General features: G+C 63.2%; 2 protein-coding genes across 9 annotated transcripts in view; one reads left to right on the top strand and one right to left on the bottom strand.

Moving 5' to 3' along the window:
- RAI1 (retinoic acid induced 1) overlaps positions 1-9393 on the top strand; it is a 58961-nt gene extending 49568 nt beyond the window's left edge. For 2 of the 3 annotated variants that reach the window (XM_052679767.1, XM_052679768.1), the window contains exons 3-6: positions 1847-7388; positions 8256-8349; positions 8614-8663; positions 9070-9393. In XM_052679767.1, coding sequence (XP_052535727.1) covers positions 1863-7388; positions 8256-8349; positions 8614-8663; positions 9070-9084 — 5685 coding nt within the window. In that variant the 5' untranslated portion in view covers positions 1847-1862 and the 3' untranslated portion in view covers positions 9085-9393. The remainder of the gene's footprint in view (positions 1-1846; positions 7389-8255; positions 8350-8613; positions 8664-9069) is intronic. The other variant, XM_052679769.1, reaches the window with a different exon arrangement.
- A 1327-nt stretch (positions 9394-10720) lies between these two features.
- Positions 10721-21579, bottom strand: SREBF1 (sterol regulatory element binding transcription factor 1). 6 transcript variants are annotated; one of them, XM_052680092.1, is made up of 19 exons: positions 21344-21578; positions 18056-18433; positions 17800-17963; positions 17586-17720; positions 17250-17468; positions 17052-17166; positions 16762-16973; positions 15942-16146; positions 15390-15574; positions 14725-14986; positions 14479-14645; positions 14036-14204; positions 13852-13960; positions 13658-13770; positions 13393-13525; positions 13120-13282; positions 12676-12861; positions 12389-12500; positions 10721-12133 (listed from the first exon to the last, which is right to left on the bottom strand). In XM_052680092.1, the coding sequence occupies exons 1-19, from the start codon at positions 21441-21443 to the stop codon at positions 11910-11912; spliced, it is 3351 nt and encodes a 1116-aa protein (XP_052536052.1). In that variant the 5' UTR covers positions 21444-21578; the 3' UTR covers positions 10721-11909. The 6 variants fall into 6 exon arrangements, with proteins under 6 accessions (XP_052536052.1, XP_052536054.1, XP_052536053.1 ...); XM_052680094.1 differs by having other exon boundaries at positions 12393-12500; XM_052680093.1 differs by having other exon boundaries at positions 13658-13767.
- Between the last annotated feature and the right edge of the window lie 28 nt (positions 21580-21607).

The raw sequence follows: 21607 nt of genomic DNA, 5'->3' as shown, positions 1-21607 counted from the left end.
CTGTGGGCAGAGGGGCAGTCTGGATCTGCACTGATTTGACGCATTTTGGCACGGTGCTGAGCTCAGCATCTGGCAGGTGCTGGGTATGATTTATTAAGCTCCTTGAGGAGGGGACAGCATGGGCTGCAGCAGGGTCACTGCAGGAGCAACATCACAGGGGGACCCCACACCTCCAACCCGCTGGGGTCGGGCAGGTTGCATCCCCCACATAGGATCTCTTCTTGAGCACGCAGGGCCCCGCTGTGAGCTCAAAGCAGGGTGACCCAGGTGCTTCCCCGCACCTCGCACGGGCGGGGAGAGGAAATGGGGCCGTTTAATGACGGCTGTGCTGAGCGCTCGGCTAATCGGCGGCTGCTGGCGGGAGCAGACAGCTTCCAGATGGCATCGCACCGGCGCTGGGGTTATTGGCTGGGGAGGGGGGGGCTGCGGGAGGCGGCTGCAGGCACAGACAGGCAGACCCAGGAAGTTGAAATGAGTTTTTTCTTGCAGCAGAGCCCCGCGTTCTTGTCCCTCCAGGCTGCTGCCTCCAGTAATTATCACAATAATTACAAAGAATGGCAATGAGCGGGGTGTTTGCGGGGATGCGCAGGGTGCCGGCAGCTCCAGGAGGAAAGGTTACCCCTTAAGGGATTTGCGGAGCTGTGGGTGCGTGGAGCACAGAGAACACCAGGGGACCCAGCAGAGCTTTGGGGTGGCGGCACCCTGCAGGTCATGGCTGGGAAGGGGCTTCCACCCTATGAAGCTGTGGTAGGTGGAGAAGAAGCACGCTGTGGGGTGAGAGGAGGCAGCAGGACCCCTGGGCAGCCCCCAACCCTCAGGATGCAATGCAGGGCGATGTGACATGGGGAGATATGCTGGAGGATGGTGCAGGGTGATGCGGGGCGATGCAGTGTGATGCGATGCAGGGCGATGAGACGTGATGCAGGGCCAGCTGCTGAGATGGGGGGTGGTGCAGGGCGATGCAAGGCAAGGTGATGCGATGGAGAGCGATGCGATGCAAGGTGACAGTGCAGGGCGATAAAGTGGTGCGAGGCAAGGTGATGTGATGCAGAGCGATGCAATGCAAGGTGACAGTGCAGGGTGGTGTAAAGCAATTCAATGAAAGGTGATGTGATGCAGAGCAAGACGACGCAAAGTGATGCGATGCAGGGTGATGCAATGCAAAGTGATGCGATGCAAGGTAGAACGATGCAATGTGATGTGGTGCAGAACAATATAAAGCATTGCAGTGTGAGGTGGCAATGCAATGCGATGTAAAGCAATGCAGTGCAAGGCGATGCAATGCAGAGTGATGCAACACAAAGCGATGTGATGTGATGCAGAGTGATGCAATGCAAGGTGACAGTGCAGGGCAGCATATAGCAATGCAATGCAAGGTGACAATGCAGGGCCATGTAAAGCGATGCAAAGCAAGGTGATGCAGAGCACACTGATGTATAGCAATGTAATGCAAGATGACAATGCAGGGTGATATAAACTGATGCAACACAAGGTGATGTGACACCAGGCAATGCGATGCAAGGTGATGCAAAGCGATGAAGCGATGGGAGGTGGCACGGTGCAGGACAATGTCAAGCAATGCATTTCAAGGTGATGCAATGCAATGCAAAGTGATGCAATGCTGGGTGACGCGATGCCAGGCAAGGCAACGCAGGGTGTTGCAGTGCAGTGTTAGGTGCCACGGTCCCGGCAAGCACGAGGGGAGGCCGTTGCAGCGAGGCCATGCCCTGGCAGCAGAGGCGATGCCTGCGGTGCTGCAGCTCAGTCCCCTCTGCACGCGGCCGCGCTCCCCGGCCCTCCACAGCGGCGCTGCTTCATTTGAATTCTCGCCTCTCTCTCTTCGCAGATAACAAGCCCGCGCCATGCAGTCCTTTCGAGAAAGGTGTGGTTTCCATGGCAACCAGCAGAGCTACCAGCCGACTTCACAAGATACATCACGCCTGGAGAATTACAGGCATCAAAGTCAGGCAGGGCCGAACTGCGAGCGGCAGAGGCTGGTGGCGAAGGAGTACTACAGTCAGCAGCAACTGCCATACGCGGGCTACGAGAACAGCGCCGCGGAGAAATACCACCGGGGAAACAAGCAATTAGCAGGGCAGCAGCTGCAAGGCAGGCCGGCCTTTTCCAATTACGCTGTGCAGGAGAACAGCCCCTACCCGGCGCGCTATTCGGGGGACGAGAGCCTGCAGGCGTGGGGCGGGCAGCCACCGGCGCTGCCCAAGTATGAGGACAGCCTGATGAAGAAGACGTCGCCGGCAGCGGGAGGGCGGCCGTACCACGAGCCGGCAGCGGCCCCACTGCCCTTCCGGACTCACTTCCCACAGCAGCAGCAGCAGCAGCCGCCCGCGCTGCCCTACCCCAAGCTGCAGAGGCAGAAGCTGCCCAACGACGTCTCTTCGCCCATGCCCTTCTCACAGAGCTCCCATTTTGGGCAGCACTCACAGTCCTTCCCCGCCTCTTCCACTTATTCCTCTGTGCCAGGGGGCAGCCAGCCGGCGCACTCCTACAAGAGCTGCACGGCACCTTCAGGGCAGCCGCCGCTGGAGCGGCCCCTGGGCAGCACCGCCAGCCTCGCCCCTGGCCCCCGTGTGCCCAACCTGCACGGTTACCAGCCCAACCGCATCGGCTATGAGCAGCCCCCGCAGCCTCCCCCGCAGCCTCCGCCGCCGCCGCAGCCCCCGCAGCCCCCGCAGCCTCCTCAGCCCCAACCTCAGCCCTTGCAGGGGAGGCATCACGCCCCAGAGAGCCTCCACTACCAAAACTTGGCCAAGTATCAGCATTACAACCAAGCGGGGCAGACCTACTGCCAGGGTGACGCACCGCCCGTCCGCACGCCGGAGCAGTACTACCAAACCTTCAGCCCCAGCGCCAGCCACTCGCCGGCACGCTCCGTCGGTCGCTCCCCGTCCTACAGCTCTACGCCGTCCCCCCTGATGCCCAACCTGGAGAACTTTCAGTACAGCCAGCAGCCGCTCAATGCCGGCGCCTTCCCGGCCGGCATCACCGACCACAGCCATTTCATGCCGCTGCTCAACCCCTCTCCCACTGACGGGACGAGCCCGGATGCTCAATCTGGGAATTGCAAGAATTTGCCGAAGGAGAAACTGCCTGAAAACCTTCTGTCAGACCTGAGCCTGCAGAGCCTGACGGCGCTCACCTCCCAGGTGGAGAACATCTCCAACACCGTCCAGCAGCTGCTGCTTTCCAAATCAGCCGTGCCCCAGAAAAAGGGCATCAAGACCCCAGCGAGGACCCCTGAGCAACTCAAGGGGCAGCACTGCAGCCCAGAGAGCAGCACGTACTCCGCAGAGCAGGTTGGGACCCCGCTGTCGGATCCACTCAGCACCCCGCAGTCCGTCCACGCCGAGACACAGGACGCTGACTATCTGAGCGGCTCTGAGGACCAGCTGGAGAGGAGCTTCCTGTACTGCAACCAGAACCGCAGCCCTGCCCGTGTCAACAGCAACTCCAAGGCAAAGCCCGAGTCGGTGTCCACGTGCTCTGTCACCTCCCCAGATGATATGTCCACCAAATCGGATGACTCCTTCCAGAGCATCCATGCCAGCCTGCCCCTGGAGTCTTTCACCAAGTATGTGACCAACGAGCGGGACTGTCCCCGGCTGCTGCTCAGTGCGCTGTCCCAGGAGGAGCTGGCCTCCGAGATCATCGTCCTGCAGGACGCCATCAATGAGAAGGAGGACAAAGCCTGGCCCAACTCACCCATGTTGAGCAAGGAGGCCACGAAATCCCCCTTCCAGCTGGAGAACCACCGGCCATGCCTGGACTCCATGGTGAAGGGCTCATGGCCCAGCCAGGGTGACTCCAGCACCCTCACTGAGCCCCTCAAGATGGACAAGGCTTCGGGGGGCAGCACGGGGAAGGACTTTGGGGACGAGGTGTACGAGGGTCCCCAGGTGGAGTTTGCGGCCACCGAGACCAAGGACACACTTAAGGATGCGGGCCCGTTGGCTTTCAACTCCAAGCCCAGCATCCCAGCTGCTACTTCCAGTGCAGGGGCTTCTGGCTTCAGCTGCTATTCGAACACCACAGCCAACTCGGTGGGCTCTGAAAATACCATGGAGCACTTTGAGTGGCCAGAGGAGAACCTGGGCGAGGCGTGCCTCAGGTGGAAGGAGCTGGGCTCAGGCCTGCAAGCCTCTGACCTCCCCAAAGGCCTCTTCCCCAGCAAAATGGGAGGGTCCTGCAAGGAGAAAAAAAATGCTTGTGGCTTGGACCTGTGCGATGGCGAGCAGCCAGACAAGAGTGAGACGACCCGGGACTTTGGCCAGCAGGCGATGGAGGAGGAAGAGGAGGAGACGCTGACCTACGATGAGGCCACGAAGGTGGACAGTGAGAGGTGGCTGCAGGACACGCGGCACTGCTGCACAGCCGGGGACTTCAGTGAGATCCCTATGATCTCATCACCGGAGCTGAAGGAGTCGGACCTGGAGGTGGAGGAGTACTCCTCACTCTGCGAGCTGGCGGGCACGGAGCAGAAGTCGGTGCCCTACGCTGCCTCACCTCCCAAGCCCCCAGAGATACCCGCCGTGCTGTCTGCCAGCGAGGTGCCCATGTCTGCCGAGGAGACCGTCAGCACGGTAGAGAAGGAGAGTTCTGTGCCCTCGGCGCGTCTCTCCGGTCAGTCCATCATCCTGCTGGGCCCGGCAGTGGGCACGGAGACCAAGGTGAAGAGCTGGTTCAAATCCTCCCTGCCTCACATCCAGCCTGAGGAGGAGAGTGGGGGAGTAGAGAAATCCCACCCGGAAGCAGTAGACTCTGAACCTGTTTTGTCACTTGGGGTGAAGAAGCAACCGGCAACTGAAAATGCTTTGGTGAAAACAGAGCCTGTCTCACGGGGCAAGAACCTCCGCAACAAAAGGATCCACTGCCGGCTGCCGGAGGAGGACAGTGCTGGCAGTGCAGTGCCAAGCCCCTTCAGTGAGCTGCCAGCACTGTGCGTGGGGCCAGACGGACAAGGGGAGATGCTGAGCAAGAATGTGCACAGCCAGACGCCCAGGTTTGCAGCGGAGGGTTTGCCGGCACGCATGTGCACCCGCTCCTTCACCGCCCTTGCTGAGCCCCGTGCCCCAGCCCCGCTGGAGGGGCTGAAGGCACCGATGCACCAGGAGAAGATGGGCAAGAAGCCAGCATGTGGTGTGAAGCAGCGGGTGGCTTTCAAAGCTAGGAAGCGCAGCGGCCGGCCAGCCCCTAAGGTCATCCAGAGCGCCGGTGGTGATGCCACCATCACGGTGTCCAGCTTGGTGCCAGCTGAAGAGGTGGTGGGGCCGGGGCCGACGGATGGGGATGTGGCAGATGGTGGGGAGAGGGACCAGCGCTCGATGATCCTGCGCTCCCGGACGAAGACACAGGAGGTTTTCTACACAAAAAGGCGGCGGGGCAAGCGGGCGGCTGATGTTCGACTGAAGAACTGCAAAGCACCCAAAAAGCTCATCTCCAACAACCACCTCCCACCCGCCTTCAAGTTGACCCCCCCGGGCAGCCCCCACAAGGAGGGAAAGGTGGGCACCAGGATGAAGCTGCCCAAGGCGGGGCCAGGGGTGGGCGGCAAGATGTCAGAGCGGCCCCTGCACTCGCTGAAGAGGAAGTCCACCTTCATCTCCCCCATCCCTGCCAAGAAGAGGAACCTCGTCCTGCGCAGCAACAGCGGCGGCGTGAAGGAAGAGAAGCCGGAGGGTCCCCACAGCCTCTTCAAGAAGATGCCCGTGGCCAAGAAGGTGAAAGCAAAGCTGCCCCCCAAGAGCCCCGGTGAAGCCGTCCCCAAACCCCCGCCGGTGAAGGAGGCCCCCGACGTCTGTATCAAAATCACCTCGCGGGCAGCCTTCCAGGAGGCCACCAAGACCAAAGTGCTGCCTCCCCGCAAGGGCCGCGGCCTCAAGCTGGAGGCCATCGTGCAGAAGATCACCTCGCCCAACCTGAAGAAGTTCACCTGCAAAACGGCAGCGGCGGCGGCCACGGTGGCGGCCACCTACGGCACCTCGCTGAGCGTGGCAGGGACGGAGCGCGAGCGGGCGGTGAAGCACGGCGCTGTGGCCCCGGCGGTGGGTGATGCGCGGCTGCCCAAACTGGCGGCGGCACAGAAGGCACCCGCCGTGCTGCCGGCTGAGCAGTTGTGCCGGAACCCTCACGGCCGAGCGCTGAAGGGGAAACCGGGCAGTGGGAAGAAGCTCTCTGCCGACGGCTCGCAGAACGAGGGCTGCGTGCAGGCTGCTGGGGCACAGCCCGGCTCGGCCGTGGCGGCCAAGAACATGGCGCTGCTGCCCAAGAAGAGGAACCGTAAGGGCAAAGCGGCGGCGCTGGGCATGGCCAAGGCACCCCTCGGCCCCGCGCTGCCGCTGTCACCCTGTGAGCGTGCAGCCGGGCCGGGCGGTGGGGACGAGGGCAAGAAACCAAAGAGCGAGGAGAAGGAGGCGGCGGGCGGCGACGGGCCAATGGCGGGTGGGACGGCGCGGGGGGCAAAGCCACGGGCCAACCACGCCAACTACAACGGCTACTCCAAGCGGCAGCGCAAGCGTTTGGGCCACGGCAAAGCCAAAGCGGTGCCGGTGCGCTGCAAGAGCCGGGGCAAGCGGCGGCGGCCGGCCCAGCAAGCCCCGCTGCCGGACCCCGCCGAGCCCGAGATCCGCCTCAAATACATCTCCTGCAAGAGGCTGCGGGCCGACAGCCGGGCCCCCCCCTTCGCTCCCTACGTCCACGTAGAGCGGCGCGGCGACTTCACCACCGCCTGCACCGTCATCAACTCGCCCGGCGACGAGGCCCGGCTGCAGCGGGGGCCCTCCGGCACCGTGCCCAGACCGCGGGCGGCCCTGCCGGCCTCCTCCGCCATGCACCTGGGGCCGGTGGTGTCCAAGGCGCTGAGCGCGGCCTGCTTGGTGTGCTGCCTGTGCCGCAGCCCCGCCAACTACAAGGACCTGGGCGACCTTTGCGGGCCCTACTACCCCGAGGACTGTCTGCCCAAAAAGAAGTCGCGGCTGAAGGAGAAAGCGCGGGCGGAGGGCGAGGAGGGCGGCGCAGCGGAGAGGCCCCGCGGGGTGGCGGAGAGCGGCTGGGCAGCCGGCGGCAGGGCGGGCAGGCAGGAGGGTGCCGCGGAGCCGGGCAAGCCGAGCGTGTTGCGCTCCAGCCCCCGGGGTGTGTTCCGAAGGCTGCAGAGCTGCTACTGCTGTGACGAGAGGACAGAGGGCGAGGAGGCGGCCGAAAAGCCCCGGCGGCACGAATGTACCAAGGCCGAGTCCCCCCCGCAGCCCGAGCCGGCGGGCGACACGCAGGAGCACTGGCTGCACGAGGCCTGTGCCGTATGGACCGCTGGGGTGTTCCTGGTGGCGGGGAAGCTCTACGGGCTGCAGGAGGCCGTCAAGGCGGCTGCCGACCTGGTAAGAGCTCGGCCGTCTGCCCCGCACGGGGTGGGCCCTGAATAATAGCAGAAGCAGCAGCAAAGCTGGGAGCAGCCTCTCCCGTGGCGTTCGCCATCCTCATTTAGCTGAAGCCATTTCTGTGGCTGCTCCCCATTTCCAGCCCGGACCCCTCTGGCGCTACAGCCCCATAGCAACTGAAGGCTAATGGCGTGTTGCTGCGCAGCTGACGTGGCTGGGTGATAAGGGGTTAAAACAAATAGGGTTGGTCTGCAACATCCGGGCATTAGGAGTCACCCTGGGAGGCTGGGGCTGGCGTTCAGATGTGCAAACCCAGCTGGCTTCCCATGGGCTGCCGCCTCCCTGAGAGCTCCTGAGATCTCCTTCAGCCTTAGGAGCGTCTGTATGCTGTTCAGTCATGCAGCAGCTCGCAGAGGGACAGATGCAGGGTGGGAGGTGGGAGTGGGCGGCCTGATGCCGGGACGATGGGCAGCTGGAGACTGGGGAAGGTACAGCCCTGCCCTGCTCCTGGTGCAGAGCGACAGGAGCATGAGAACGTCAGGAGAGCAAAATGGGGAGGAGGGTACTGGGAGACTGCCATGGAGACATGGGGTTTTGTGCCACGGCCATGCCAGCAGAGGCGGGGCCTGCAGCAAGCCCTTCCTGACCAGGTTTGGGGCTGGCTGCATCCATTCCATGACTACCAGGTAGAAATGCAGTGCCAGCCAGAGGCTGCAGCCCTCCCTGCTATGGCCCCCACCATGTCACTTCATCTCCATACCTCCCACGTTGCCACAGGGGCTTCTTGCCTTTGTGCCAGGCTCTGATGGGATCTTTCTATCTCTGCCTCTCTCCCACCCTGCTCCGGATTCCTGGCTGCGGTGAAAGAAGTGCTCAAGCTGCCAGCAAGCAGGAGCCACCGTGGGCTGCTGCCAGAAGGGGTGCCCCCACACCTACCACTACGCGTGTGCCGTCGACACAGGTGAGCCCAGGCGCTGGGATTGGGATGCGGGGACCCCCCCTGCTTCCTCTGACCCTGCTGATGGCAGAGCTGGGTGGTCTGGGGGCTCTGCACGAATGGTGATGATCTCTGTAGTCTGTGTCCCAAATTTGGCCAATTTCAGCTAAACCCTTCCTGCAAGCGGTGTGGCTCCTCCGGATGTGGCAGGGAGGATGCTGTGTCCTTGCTGCCCAAAGACAGCTGGTGGTAGGGGCTGCCCTCACATGCCCTCTCTTTTCCCTACAGGTTGCTTATTAACTGAAGAGAGCTTCTCTCTGAGATGTCCCAAACATAAGGTAAGCCCAGAGCCTTCGTGTCCCAAATGTCTCCAGCCCCTGAGGGAGATAGATCTGCTTTCAGACCATGTCACCATGTCCACCAGGACATCCCACTCCCCAGCACAGCTACTCCCAGTTTCAGCCTCAGTGGTCATCATAGAGTCGTTGCTTCCTGGGGGACACCAGGCACCCATGTGACCCTTGAAGTTGTGACAAGTGGGGGCTGCACTCCTACCTCCTCTTGACAGACTGTGGGGTTGTGTCCCCTTAACATGGAGCATGGAGAGTGTTGATTTAACCTAAAACCACACCCTCAGCCCTAATAGGCACATCCCCATCAGCTGGGGACAGAGGGGCATCCCCCCTACCCCCCCACGTGCCTTGTGTCTTGCCTCCTGCTAACACTCCATCCTTGTCCCCACAGAGACAGCCGGTGTAGCAGCACGGGAGGTGCATGGCCCCCGCCACCAGCGAGGGACCCGCAGGGGGGTGGCAGTGCCACCATCCCCATCTCGGAGCCATCGGGGGTCACCGGAGGAGTGTGGCCCCCGGGGTGGGCACAGCGCTGCCGGCCGCCCCCCTGCCTCTCTCCCCAGAGCCCCTCTGAGTGGGCAGAGCCCCTGGGGTGTCAGAACGGGGCCGGGGGCACGGAGCCCCCCAGTGCGGCGTGACGGGGTCACCAGCAGTGCTGACACCCGGCACGGCGAACACAGAGACTCTGCTCCAGGACTATGTGAGCTGCACAGGGGTGGGATAGGGTGGGGGTTGGGGGGTGTGGGGAGGGAGCTGGGGGAGGGGGGGGGGCCGTGTACGAGGGGGTCCCTGCGATGTTGTCTTACTCTGGGGCCGCCGGACACCCACGTGGGTTCCGGGTCTCCATATCTCACACTGATCTGATCTGAGATGTTGCCTTCAGCAAACCTCATGGTGTCTGTCTGTATATACGTGCGCGACGGAGAAAAGAAAAAGGAAAAAAAAAAAAAAACACTAGAAAAAAAGAAAAAAGAAGAAAAAAAAAAAAAAAAAGAAAAAAATCCAACCCCCAACAGCCTGCTGTTTGAACCACTTTGCTTTTTCCGTTTCGTTCTTCCATCCCTGCCATGCACAGCGTCTCTGCAATGGAGACAGCACTGTGCCACTGCTGTGCCAGTGGCCGTGTCCCCAGTGGGGCTGGTGGGCACTCCGTGGGCTCCCCCAGCCCTGATTCCTCCCTCCAGCCTTGTCCCATGGCACCCGCCTCCCTGTGCTCCGTGGGGTGGTGCTGGGCAGGGGATGCACAGTCCCCAGAAGCCCCCCCTCTTCTGCTCTGCCCTGCCAGCACCTCCTCAGCTCTTCCGCTTGCTGGGGATGGGCTTTGCTCCCCATGCTTGTGCTTTAAACCCTTCGGCACTGGGTGCAAACCCCGTGGCTCTGGGCACAAATCCAGAGTCTTGGCCTGGTGCAGGCAGCTGCGAGCAACCCAGAAGCAGCTCCTGATGGGCAGCATTGGTGTCTGCCAGGGAGAGCAGCAGTTCAGCCCCACAGGGACAGACACAGGACAGAGGAATGCAGAACTTGCTTCTCTCTTGCATGGCCAGGCTCCCTTGGCTTCAGCTTTGCCTCTCTTCCCAGCTGCTTCAGTGGGGCCGGGGGCTGCCAAGGGTGCATTAACCCCAGCCCCCCTACAAATGGAGGCAAAGCATCCTGCAAGCCCTATGTTCCCTGCCCTGTGCCCCACCATCACACCCTCCAGGTTTGCTGGCCAAGAAATGTCTGTTGTTTCAGCAGCTCGCCTTGGACACGGGAGAGAAAAGTCACACGAAAGAGGACAAAAGGAAAAAGAGAATAAAAGGAATTAATAAAAAAATAATAATCCCAGTGTCCCTGGCAGCGCTGCCTGAAATCTGGCTATTTTTAGTGACATCTTGTACATATGACTGTAAAATGGTAAACCGTGTGTATTATATATTGCCTCATTATATAGTGTATATATATGTATACATATACATATATATAATATATATGAAGACTGTAAATGTTAAGACTAGTGTTCTTATTAGTATATTGCTTCACACTGAAGATTGTGTGTAACAAGCTGTTTCTAAAAGATGTTTATTTTCCTTAAGAGTAAAAAACAGGTCATTGCATTCAGAGCGTCAATAAAGATACAACGATTGTTTTGGAAGTACTCTGCGCCCTGCTCGTGGCCTGTGTTCCTCCTGCGGGCGGATGGCCAAGCGTCCCTTTGTCCCCACGACCAAAGGTCTCATTGTGAGCTTGGGCTCGGGGACACAAACGTGGGGTTGAGGTGCATGGGGAGGTCTTGTGAATGGAGGGTGCATTTGGGGTCCCTCTGGCAGCCAGTGTCCCCATCCCTGCCACCCTTGACCCCCCCCATCCTGTGTAGCCTCACGCTGAGGAGAAGGCAGGACCCTTAGGTTATGCTCTGTGCCCCCCTCCGTGTGTCAGACCCTGCACCCCCAGTCCAGCACACGACAGTATAAATAATTGGCTTTAATTCACTGTACAAAACTCTGCAACTATGAAAATACCGTTTAAAAAGGCAAGGGGGAAGTGGGTGGGGGATAAGGGTGAAGTGGGGCACAGCAGGGAGCTATATACAAAGTAGGGGCACAGCAAGGGGATGGGGGCACCCACCAGTCCACATCCCAACCCAGAGCCACCCCTTCTCCCAAAGCGTGTGGGGTTGGGGCTGCAGGGGGGGCACAGCTCCTAATGGGGGGAAGGGGCAGTGCTGGGGGAGGGCAGGGGGGGCCCCTCTTTCCTACCACGGGCACCTTATGGTGCCATCTTAGCTGCCACCGCGGGGCAAACCGTCCCGCTCTCCCCTAGTGGGGACAGTGCTGAGGTGCGTCCTCCCCCCCAACCCGGTGCTGTGGGACCCACGGGGAGGAGCAGGGACACGCAGCAGACCGGGGTGAGGAAGGCCCCAGCCTTACGCTGGGGTTTTGCAGGGGGGTGGCGGGCACTGGGAGGAGGAACCCCAGTGCCGTGCAATACTGTGACAATGTCACTAGAGGTCCCCACGTCCCGTCACCCAACTGCGCCGGCCACCGGGACAGCCAGCAGGGTGCCCACGCTGGGATGTGCCCCCAACACCCACAGCGGATGGCGACACGGGACGTCACCCCGCCGCTCCCATCCGTCACCTTAAGAACTGCACCCTGACACCATCTCATAGAGAGGGGGACACTGAGACACGCGCGTCCCCACCACGCGTATGGCACGAGGGGGGGGCAGGTGGCACGTGCCCACATCCCCCCGCTAACCCGAGGTGACGGTGGTGCCGCTGCCCAGCTTGATGATCATCTGCTGGCAGTCGTGCAGCGTCCGCCTGTCCCCCAGCTTCTCCAGCGTACGGGCGGCCTCAGCCAACATCCCCACACGCTGCCCAGGGGCCGAGAGGAAGCTGGGGGGCAGGTAGCAGCAGGCCAGCAGCAGTGCTTCGGCGTGCTCCCGCGGCGTGGGGTGGCTCTCCGGCTCGCCGGCTGCAGGGACAGAGAGAAGGGAAGGGCACTGAGCATCCCCTGTGTGCTGTGCTAGACGTGGCACTTGGGGACACGGGTCAGTGGGCATGGTGGAGATGGGTTGGCAGTTGGATTTGATGATCATAGGTCTTCCTCAACCTAAGTGATCCTGTGAGTCTATTTTCCCACCCCAGAATGGATCTTTTGCCAAAACTATCCCCACCCCCAGCCCTATGGGGGTGCAACTGCCGGGGTGCCCCCGCCCCCCTCACCCACCTGCCTTGCTGCCCTGCACCCCTCTCCTCCGCAGGCTGCGGTCCAGCAGCTGGTGGGTGCGAGTGGGACTGGCACGGGCCATCAGCCTGGCGGTGGCTTCATGCAGGAACACCTGGAAAGGGAAAGATTGGGATGGGATGGGATGGGATGGGATGGGATGGGATGGGATGGGATGGGATGGGATGGGATGGGATGGGATGGGATGGGATGGGATGGGATGGGATGGGGAAGGTTGGTCGGAGTGCACTGTGCACAGGAAGGAGCCAGGAGGTTGTAGGGGGGCTCACCCTTCGCATGGCAGGCCGCAGGGTCTGTGCCAGGCGCCGCAGGCTGCTGAGGTCCTGCTGGAAGCCGCGGAGCTCCAGAGCAGATGCCTGGTAGGTGCCACGCAGCTGCTGGCTGGCACTCATCTGCTGCTGCCACAGGTTGGTGCGGGTGACCAGGAGCAGGTCGCACAGTAGAAGCTGCACCGCCTGTGGGAGGGGGAGAAAGATAGGGAGGAGTGGGTGAGCAGAGGGTGGGCGGAAGGATGGGGCACACAGCCAAGGCCCTCGCGGGCAGGCGGGCGCTGTGCGGGACCCCCGCCGGGCTGCATGGCAGGGGCATTGCACTCCCAGTCTGACACATGCAATGCAACTACAATGCACCCCCACGAGGGCCGGGGACGCCTCCTGCGAGGGCCGGGCACTCCCCCAGGGCTGGGCTGTGTCTTGTCCCCTCCCCGACCTCACCTTGTCGATGGTGCACTTGGGGGGGCTGCAGAGCTCCAGGCTCTCCCGCAGGCAGCTGCTGGCCTTCTCACAGTGGTTCAGGCTGGCCTGGCTGCCGTCCTGTTTGTTCAGCATGGCCCGGACCGCCTTGAAGGAGTGCAGTGCAGCACGAGGAAGGGGCTTCCTGCACGGGGACAGCGGGTGCCCATCAACATGTGCTGCACCAAACCACCCCAAAAAGGAACATATATGAGAAGTTGTTGCCCACCCGGCCCCACTGCCCCCAGCACTCACTCAGAGCTCTGCAGTGCCCGGGGCATGGCTTCCACCAGCGGGTAGAGCCGCTCAGCCCCCTCCTCATCACCCTTCAGCCAGTGAATGACCGTGCTGATGAGAGACGCCCACCACTTGGACACAGGGTCGGTGCCTGTGGGATGGGAGGGACAGAAGCACAGAACCTTACGGGTTTGTTGGAAGGGACTTCTGAAGACCATCCAACCCAACGGGATGGAGCAGGTTCTGAGGGGGAAGCCCCCGAGGTGTGGGATGTTGGCCTCACCTGTCACTGCCGCCAGGCCAGAGCTGATGGAAGGTGTGGGGCCGGGCATGCTGCTGGCATGGGAGCAGCCATTGAGCAGCTGAAGGTACTCCAGCGCATCCGAAAAGCGCCTTCTGGCAGAAGGGACATGAGTGGGGCTGGCCCCACCGCAAGCAGAGGGAAGGGACACCCCGTGGTATCCATCCCACACTCACCCCTCTCCCTGGGCAGCAGGACGGCCAGGTTCGGGCACGGCCACGCAGTACAGCGCCTTCTCCAGGAGGTGCTCACGGAAGAGCTGGGTCACCTGCGCCAACGGGTCCACTGCGGCACAGAGCGGCCATCAGCCCCCATCCCACCATCAGCCACAAAATGGGGCTCTGGGGCTCTGGGGGGTACCTGGGTCACCGGCGGAGCTGTAGATGGTTTCTCTCGGGACGCCCTTGACGGCCCAGTCCCCGTCCACGAAGAAGCGGTGACCCAACGGGTGGCAGAGCCACTGCATGGCGGGGGGCACAGCCCCACCATGGGACAGGGCCACACGGCGGGCACTGCAGAGGAAGGGGCGCTGCGGGGAGAGCAGGGGTCAGCGGGGCCTGGGAGGGCAGGGGGACATGCAGCATTGGGCTACAGGGATGGGGCCAGGGACATTGATCCCATGGAGGCTGAGGGGGGCAGGATGTTGGGCTGCTGGGGGGTGGAAAGGCAGGGGTAAGAGGCCACGATATTGGGTCCTACTGTGGGTTACCTACTAAGGTGGGTATGGAGGATGTGGCACCAGGTCCTGCAAAGAGGACACCAGGAAGGGGACAGAGGGGACACGAAGGCGGTGACAGACTCACAGCCAGGAAATGGAAGCAGCGATGCAGGCTGGCCTTGATGCGCAGCGCGGCCGCCACGTAGATCTCAGCCAGCGCAGCCACCGAGACGGCGTCACCGGCGCACTCAGCCAAGTTGACGGCACTGAGTGCCAGGTTGATGGCCAGCAGGTGCCCCCCAGCCTGCTTCCCTGCGGGGACACGGGGCAGCACGGGAGTCAGCGGAGTCCCCCGCTCCATCCCAAGGGGGCTGCGGGGCACAGAACCTACCAGCCAGGTGCAGCTGGTGCAGGCGGTGGTAGGCCATGGCTGCGTTGCGGGCGCTCTGTCGGACGTGGGCGCGGGGCGGGGGATCTGGGCGCAGCCCCCCAGCGCGGGCAGCCAGCCAGCGGCCCACCCAGAGGCGCTGGAGCAGGTGGCGGAGCAGGCTCCACAGCAGGCTGCAGGCCAGGTCCCCGTGGGAGGCGGGCAGCGGGCGGCCCAGGGCCCCCAGCGCCGTGCGGAGGTGCTGGGCGCCCTGTGCGAAATCCCCCTGGGACAACAGAGAGCCGTCAGTGGGAGGAGCCAGAGCGGAAGGGGTGGCGCTGGGGGCGCGGTCAAGCGTGGGTGCGGCCAATGGGAGGGGGAGGGCTATCTGCATGCGTGCGGCCTGTGGGCGTGGCCAGGGTACGCGCGGCCAATGAGGGGGCGGTGCGATGCGAGGGGGCGTGGTCAATGGGAGGGCGGAGCGTTGGGGGAAAGTGAATGGGGGCAGGGAGGAGGGGCGTGGCCTGTGGGCGGGGCTACAAGTGCCTTGGGTCAGAGCCGGCTGGGTTAACCTGAGATGGGGCTGGCTCAGGCCGGGGGGCGAAGCTAGCCTAAGTGGAAGGGTGGGGGTCTGGGAAGAGGCTGGGGGCTCAGAGCATGCTGATCATAGAGCAGCAGGCAGTGCTCACCCGGTCCAGGTCCAGGTCTGCCTGCCGACGGTGCCGCCAGAAGAGGACAGAGGATTCGGAGTGCGGAGGGGTGACCGGCTCCCCATAGACAAAGAGCCGCACCACCGCTCCCAGCACCAGAGCCACGTTCAGCCCCCAGAACACCAGCGTGGGCCACAGCCACTGCGACCATCCCCACGGCTCCTCTGTGTGCAGGGACGGGGGATCAGCACCGCCCCAACATCCTCCACCCCATCCCACCTCAACAACCCCACCTTGATGGGCTCCACCCCAGACAGCCCGTACCACACGCACACCCCAACATCGTGCCCCCACCACGGTCTTCATTCCAATAATCTCCAGCCCGTGCTCAACCCAATGGCGTCCATACAAATACTCTTTATGCCATGCCTTCCCCAACAGCCTCCATCCTACATCTATCCTCAAAGCCTCCAATCCAATGGCTTTTGCTCCTCCACATCTACCCCAATGACCTCCACTGCAATGTCCTGCAACCTGTTCCAGCCCAAAAGGTCTCCACCCCAAAGGCCTCCACCCCATGCCAGCGCTTACCTGCAGTGCCAGACTCAGCCATGATGCTTCTTCCAGGACCAGCAGTACCCAGGTTCCCAGATGGTGCCGGAGTACTGGAGCCACGGAGCAGAGAGGCCAGGGGGTTAAAGGAGAGGCAGAGGAAGACGAAGGCACAGAGGGCCATTCGGGAGCGGTCCAGCATGCCCTGACTGCCAGGTGAGGGTGGTGGATGCTCCTGCTTCACCTGTGGGGGAAAGCTGCCATGAACCATGGGCACAGACACATCCTGGACATGAGCACATGGACACGAAGCATGGTGATGGAAGCACGAGATACAGGGCATGGAGTACAGAGTATGGGTATGCGTTCCAGGACACAGACAGAACGTGGGGTATAAGGCATGGATATAGGGCAGAGAGCATGGACAGTGCACGGTATTCAGGTCATGGATATGGGCGTGGGTATTAACATGGACATGGGAGTGAGTGGCAGAGCAAGTATGGATGTGAGTATGGGGCTGAGGGCATGGGTATGGAACAGAGCACGGACAGGACAAGGAGCATACAGGGCATGGGGTACAGGACAACGTATGACACGCTCACGGACAGGGCACGGGGATGGATATTGGTACTGGGTTACAAGTATGAACAAGATATGAGCATGGGATATGATGATGTGGCACAGGCACGGGGTGCAGGCCGTGGGGTACAGGGCACGTGCATGGGGTAGGTAGCAAGGACACTGCATCACCGATGCTCCCCACATCCCCCCCTCCAGTCCTGAATTGAGTGAGCAGCAACCTAAGTGATCTCCTTCTCCCACACTTGGCTACTGCCCCCCCCCCAGCACACCCCCACACCTTGCTGTGGTTGCAGAGGGGGCTGTCAGGCTCCGAGTCACTGCTGCTGTTGCTGCTGCCCCCGCTGAGCGAGAGCGGGCTGCCGCGGGATGGGGAGCCCACATCCGAGGGCGGCGGGGTCAGCATCTCCATCACCTCCGCCTTCGCCACCTCCATGGGCGCCTCCGCCTTGGGGCCGGCACCGCAGGAGGCCACCAGGTCCTTGAGGGACTCTGTGGGGAGCGGGACAGGGTTTAGAGAGGGGGTGATCGCCCCAAAACCCGCCCTCACCGTTCCAGCATGGCACTCACTGCTTTTCTGCATGGCCATCTTCAGGCTGAGGTTCTCCTGCTTCAGCTTCTGGTTGCTCTGCTGCAGGAAGCGGATGTACTCGATGGCCTTCCTCAGGATCGCCGACTTGTTGAGCTGTGAGGGGCAAAGCACAGCTCAGCCCCACGCACGGCGCCTTCCCTGCCCTCCGCCCTCCCCATCCCCAGCGCAGCCCCCACCTTGGCCTCGGTGCCCACCACCAGGTCCTTCAGCTCCACGATCTTGTCGTTGATGGAGGAGCGGTAGCGCTTCTCGATGGCGTTGTGCGCCGTCCTCTTCTCCCCTTTGCTCTGCAGCAGCGCTGCCTTCCCGCTGGGCGCCAGCCGGTTGATGGGCAGCTTCTCAGCGTCCACCACCAGCGGCACCGTGGCCAGGATGGTGCCCCCACTCACCAGAGCCTACGGGATGGAGGTGGCATGGAAGGGGTCACCAAGCACCCCCACCCCAACCCAGGGTCGTGGCATAAAGCCCATTTGTATGTGAGCCACCAGGCTGAGCGTGGCTCGGTCACCTACCGGCACCTGCAGTGGAGCCGCGGTGCTGCTGGTGGCCAAAGAGGTGATGGAGGAAGTCTTGGCACTGCCAGCATCTGTCTTGACAGCTGTCAGCAGCAGGGAATCTGCCTTGATGAAGTGGGGCTGCAGCAGCACCTGAAGGGCCAAGGAGGGGTTTGTGGGGCTGCGATACAACCAAATGTCCCTTATAACTGCCCCCCAGCCCTGGGCTTACCGGCACTGGCTGGATCTGGGGTGACACGGGCTGGGTGGTGGCAGCGGGGCCGGGTGCCAGGAGCTGCTGCGGTGCCACGCTCTGCACGGGGCCAGGCAGTGCCACTGGCTGGGCTGGCTGTGGGGTGGGCAGGGGGCTCTGCGCAGCCCCCCCAGGCTGCACAGCTGAACATGGAGCAGAAGGCAGCGTTACAGGACCCCCAAACCGACCCCCCAACCCACAATTCACACACTCCCAATTCACCCCAAATCCTCACCAGGGAAGCTGTGCTGGCTCTGGAAGCCCACCATGGGCTGGGAGCTGAACTGCCCAGGGGATGCGGGAACGAAGCTGGAGGCCAGCATTACGCTGGGCTGGGGCTGGCTGCTGGGCACGGCCACAGGTTCCTCCTTCACCCCCGGTGCTGCTGGAGGTCCGGGGGCTGGTAGGAGTGGGGTGGGGGACTGTGGGGTGAACGTTGACAGCACGGGGGGGGCTGGGAACACATTGCCAGTGGGTGATGGCTTGCTGGGCCCCAGGTAACTGGTGGGGGCTGGGGGGAGCCCCGGGGACACTGTGCTGTCAGGGGCAGAAAACGGCACATCGAACAGCCCCGAAAAGTCATTGTCCGGTGTGTTGATCAGCTGCAGCATGTCTGAAAAAAAACAGCCCCCCCCCCAGAACTGGTCAGTAGCAGCCCTAAACATCAAGGGGGGCCTCAAAGCCATGGGGGTCTCCAGCCCCACACTGCTCGCCCCTGCCCAGAGATGTGGGAACCCAGAGAAGCACCATGCCAACCCCAGGGGCAGTGGAGCTGATCTCAGCCTGCTCCAGGGAAGCAAAATGGGGAGATAACACGTTGTGCCAGCTCATTCATTAGAAACTGGACACCAAAACCTTGACAACCCTGAAAAAGCCCCTGTATCAAGGGCTGAGGAGCTGGGGCTGGGATAGGGAGGTGGCACATCCAGATTGCATCCAACCCCCCCAACCCCAGTACCACGTGCTGCCCCACTCACCCCCAGGTGGGCAAAACAAAGGGTTAACCAGCACCAAGCCAGGAGGTCTGCCCTGCACACCGGAGCACTGGGGACATCCCCACAAACACCCCCCAACACATCGAAGTGTTCTGAGGAGCCCCCATAGAGTGACCCCCATTTGGGAGCACCCCCACCTGAACCGCGGTACCCAGAGATGCCGCCACCAAAGTGACCCACGAGTGCCCCCAAACCCCCCCAGATGCGCACCCCAAAGTGACCCAGGGGTGCCCCACGCACCGGGGAGAGCAGGAGGAGGAGCGGGGCTATCTGGCAGCACGCAGCCCATGAGATCCCCCATGGCGGCGGCTCAGCCGTGTGCCGAAGGCGGCAGGCTATTTTCAAACCATTTTTCTCGCCTCCTCCCCGCTGCCGCCCGCGCCAGGCCTGGAGCAGAGCCGGCCGTGGGGTGATGCGACTCCGCCAATCGCTGCCCGCGCGCCCGCCGGCCGCCCCCAGGCAGCCCCAAGGTGAGCACAGCGGGTCACTCGCGGGCACCCAGCCGAGGGTTACTCCAGGTCAGGCGGCGTTAACTCCTTCACTGCACGTCCCGACGTCCCACAGAGATGCCGGCACCCCACACCCCCCCGTGCATGGAGGGGGGCCCAGCTCGGGACAGCCGCAGCCTCGCTGGGTGTTTGTATCCCACGGAGCACCCCCGGCCCTGGGACGCTGCCCCCACCGCATTGCTCTGGGGGACCCCACAGGGCAGAGCACGTACATTAATGGGGACCTTCTCTGCGGTGTCAGCGGGACCCAACCGTGTCACCAGTGAGGGCACAGGGATGAGGGGGCACCCAGGGACAGTGGCAAACCCACGGTAGGTGAGGGCGCTGTAGGGCACTTATGGTCACGGTACAAAACCCCGTTGGTTTCCCTCCTCCCTCGCCCCACGCATGGCCCCACAGAGCTCCTCGAGCTCCTTCCACCCCACACGTGGGCCATAAACACACGGGGATGGGGACACGCACAGACCCTGGGATCGTGCTCAGAGCGGAAGCGTTTATATAAGTGCCCGTCAGCAAAAGCCCTCCCTGTAAATAGCAGCAGCACACCCAGCCCCTCTCCAATTGGAGATCACGGGGCCAGGGAAACGCTCCCAGAGGGACACCCTGATCCCACCTGCCCATCCCTCTGCTCCCTACAGCTTATGGTCAAAGAGCAGGGGCCACCGTGATCCGGGGCACGATCTCAGCCCTGGTTCGTGTCCAAGGAGGGCAGAGGGGACGCCAGCGCGGCTCCGGGACACAACACCTAGCAGGCAAAGTCCTCCCGTGCACAGGTGCAGCAGGATGTGCCGCTTCCCCTCCAGCGTGCCAAAGAGTTAAAGTTCACCCCGTGGCTCGGTTGGGTTCAGCTCCAGCTTCGGCTGCTGGAGGAGAAGGGGCTCCCAGCACCGACCCCACAAAGCACCCGTGAGCCCTGCGGGATGCTCGGGGGCTCTGCCAGCTCCGTCCCCGCCCCGCTGCGTGTTCCACCGGCTCTGCCGGTCTGTGCCGGGACGCCTCGGGGCCCCGAAGCGCACCGAGCCCGGGCGGAACGGCACCACGTGCTGCCTGGTGCAGGCTGGCTGCGTGCCTGATGCCGGGATGGGCTGGGAGCTGCGGAGAGGGTCCCGTTGGTGGCGTGACTGGGTCCTACTGGCACCAGAAACAGCTTCTCATTGGTACTAGGGAGCGGGTCACCCTCGGTGCTATGATTGGGTCCCACTGGCACTGGGAATCGGGTCCCCATTGGTGGTGTGACTGGGTCCTACTGGCACTGGAGATCGGGTCTACCTTGGATCCCACTGGTTTCGGAGAGTCCCCTTTTGGTGGCACGATGGGGTCCCACTGACATCGGGGAGCGGGTTCCTATTGGTGGCACGCTTGTGTCCAATGGGCGCCGTCCCCAACCCGCAGAGCCCCCCAGAAAGCAGCCACGGCACCGAGCGGCTCCGAGAGCCCCACGGTGACCGGGAGCTGCGGTGCAGGTGGGTGCCGTGGGCTCCAGAGCCGGGGACGCCCGGCGGAGCACCGCGCCCCGAGCCGCCCCACCCCCACCCACCGCCCGACGGCGCGGGGGAAGCCAGGAGGAACGACCGAGAGTAACCCCGGCGGTGACGTCACGGAGGGGCGGGGCTGGCGGCGACACAAGGCTGAGCGCTGGGGGAGGGGAGTCGTCCCGGGACCGAACCCGACGGCACCCGGCGTGCGACCCCCAGCCGTGCATACGGCACCCCAAAAGCCCATCACCCCCCCAGCACCATGCCGAGCACTGAGCTCCCCCGACCGAGCCACGGTTTTGCCGAGCGTGCACCGAGCGCGGGGCCCCCCCGGCCCGGTTCTGCACCGGGTGCGCTCCGTCCCACCGACCGCGCACGGGCGGTTCGGTAACTGCACCCGGCCCCGCTGCGCCGCACCGACCGCCGGTATCGCGCCGAGCCGACACCCCCGCGAGCACGCACGATTTCTCCGAGCAGCACCGACCCCGCCGCCCCGGTCCCGCTCCCTCTCCCCGCCCCGTCCCGGTCCCGGTTCGGTCCGCACCGTCGATGTCGCTGAGCAGCGCCGTGTCGATGTCGCTCGCCGCGCGGAGCTCCAGGGCCAGCCCCTCCAGGGTGGCATCGTCGAAGCTGAGAGCGCTCATCGCGGCGGCTCTTACGGGCAGCGGAGCCTTTAGGACCGGGGGGGCCGCCTGAGCTGGGCCGGTCGCCGCATGATCCGGCGGAGGGACGGGGATGCGCGGCCGCACCGTGCCCCAACCTGCTGCCGGGCGGGGGGGGGCCCTGAGAGCGGCCGCCCCTCGTCCCG

Source organism: Tympanuchus pallidicinctus, unplaced genomic scaffold (genome assembly GCF_026119805.1).
Source record: "Tympanuchus pallidicinctus isolate F22 unplaced genomic scaffold, pur_lepc_1.0 scaffold18, whole genome shotgun sequence".
NCBI classification, from domain to species: domain Eukaryota; kingdom Metazoa; phylum Chordata; class Aves; order Galliformes; family Phasianidae; genus Tympanuchus; species Tympanuchus pallidicinctus.
Note: the sequence above shows the minus strand (reverse complement) of the source record. Positions and strands in the feature narration are given on the sequence as shown.

Coding starts and splice junctions, on each gene's coding strand:
- SREBF1 (XM_052680090.1), bottom strand. CDS start 21,443: ATGAGCGCTCTCAGCTTCGACGATGCCACCCTGGAGGGGCTGGCCCTG. Junction 15,575..15,941: donor GGCTGAGTCTGGCACTGCAG/GTAAGCGCTGGC, acceptor CCCTGCACACAG/AGGAGCCGTGGGGATGGTCG. Junction 14,205..14,478: donor GCTGCTTCCATTTCCTGGCT/GTGAGTCTGTCA, acceptor CTCTCCCCGCAG/CGCCCCTTCCTCTGCAGTGC.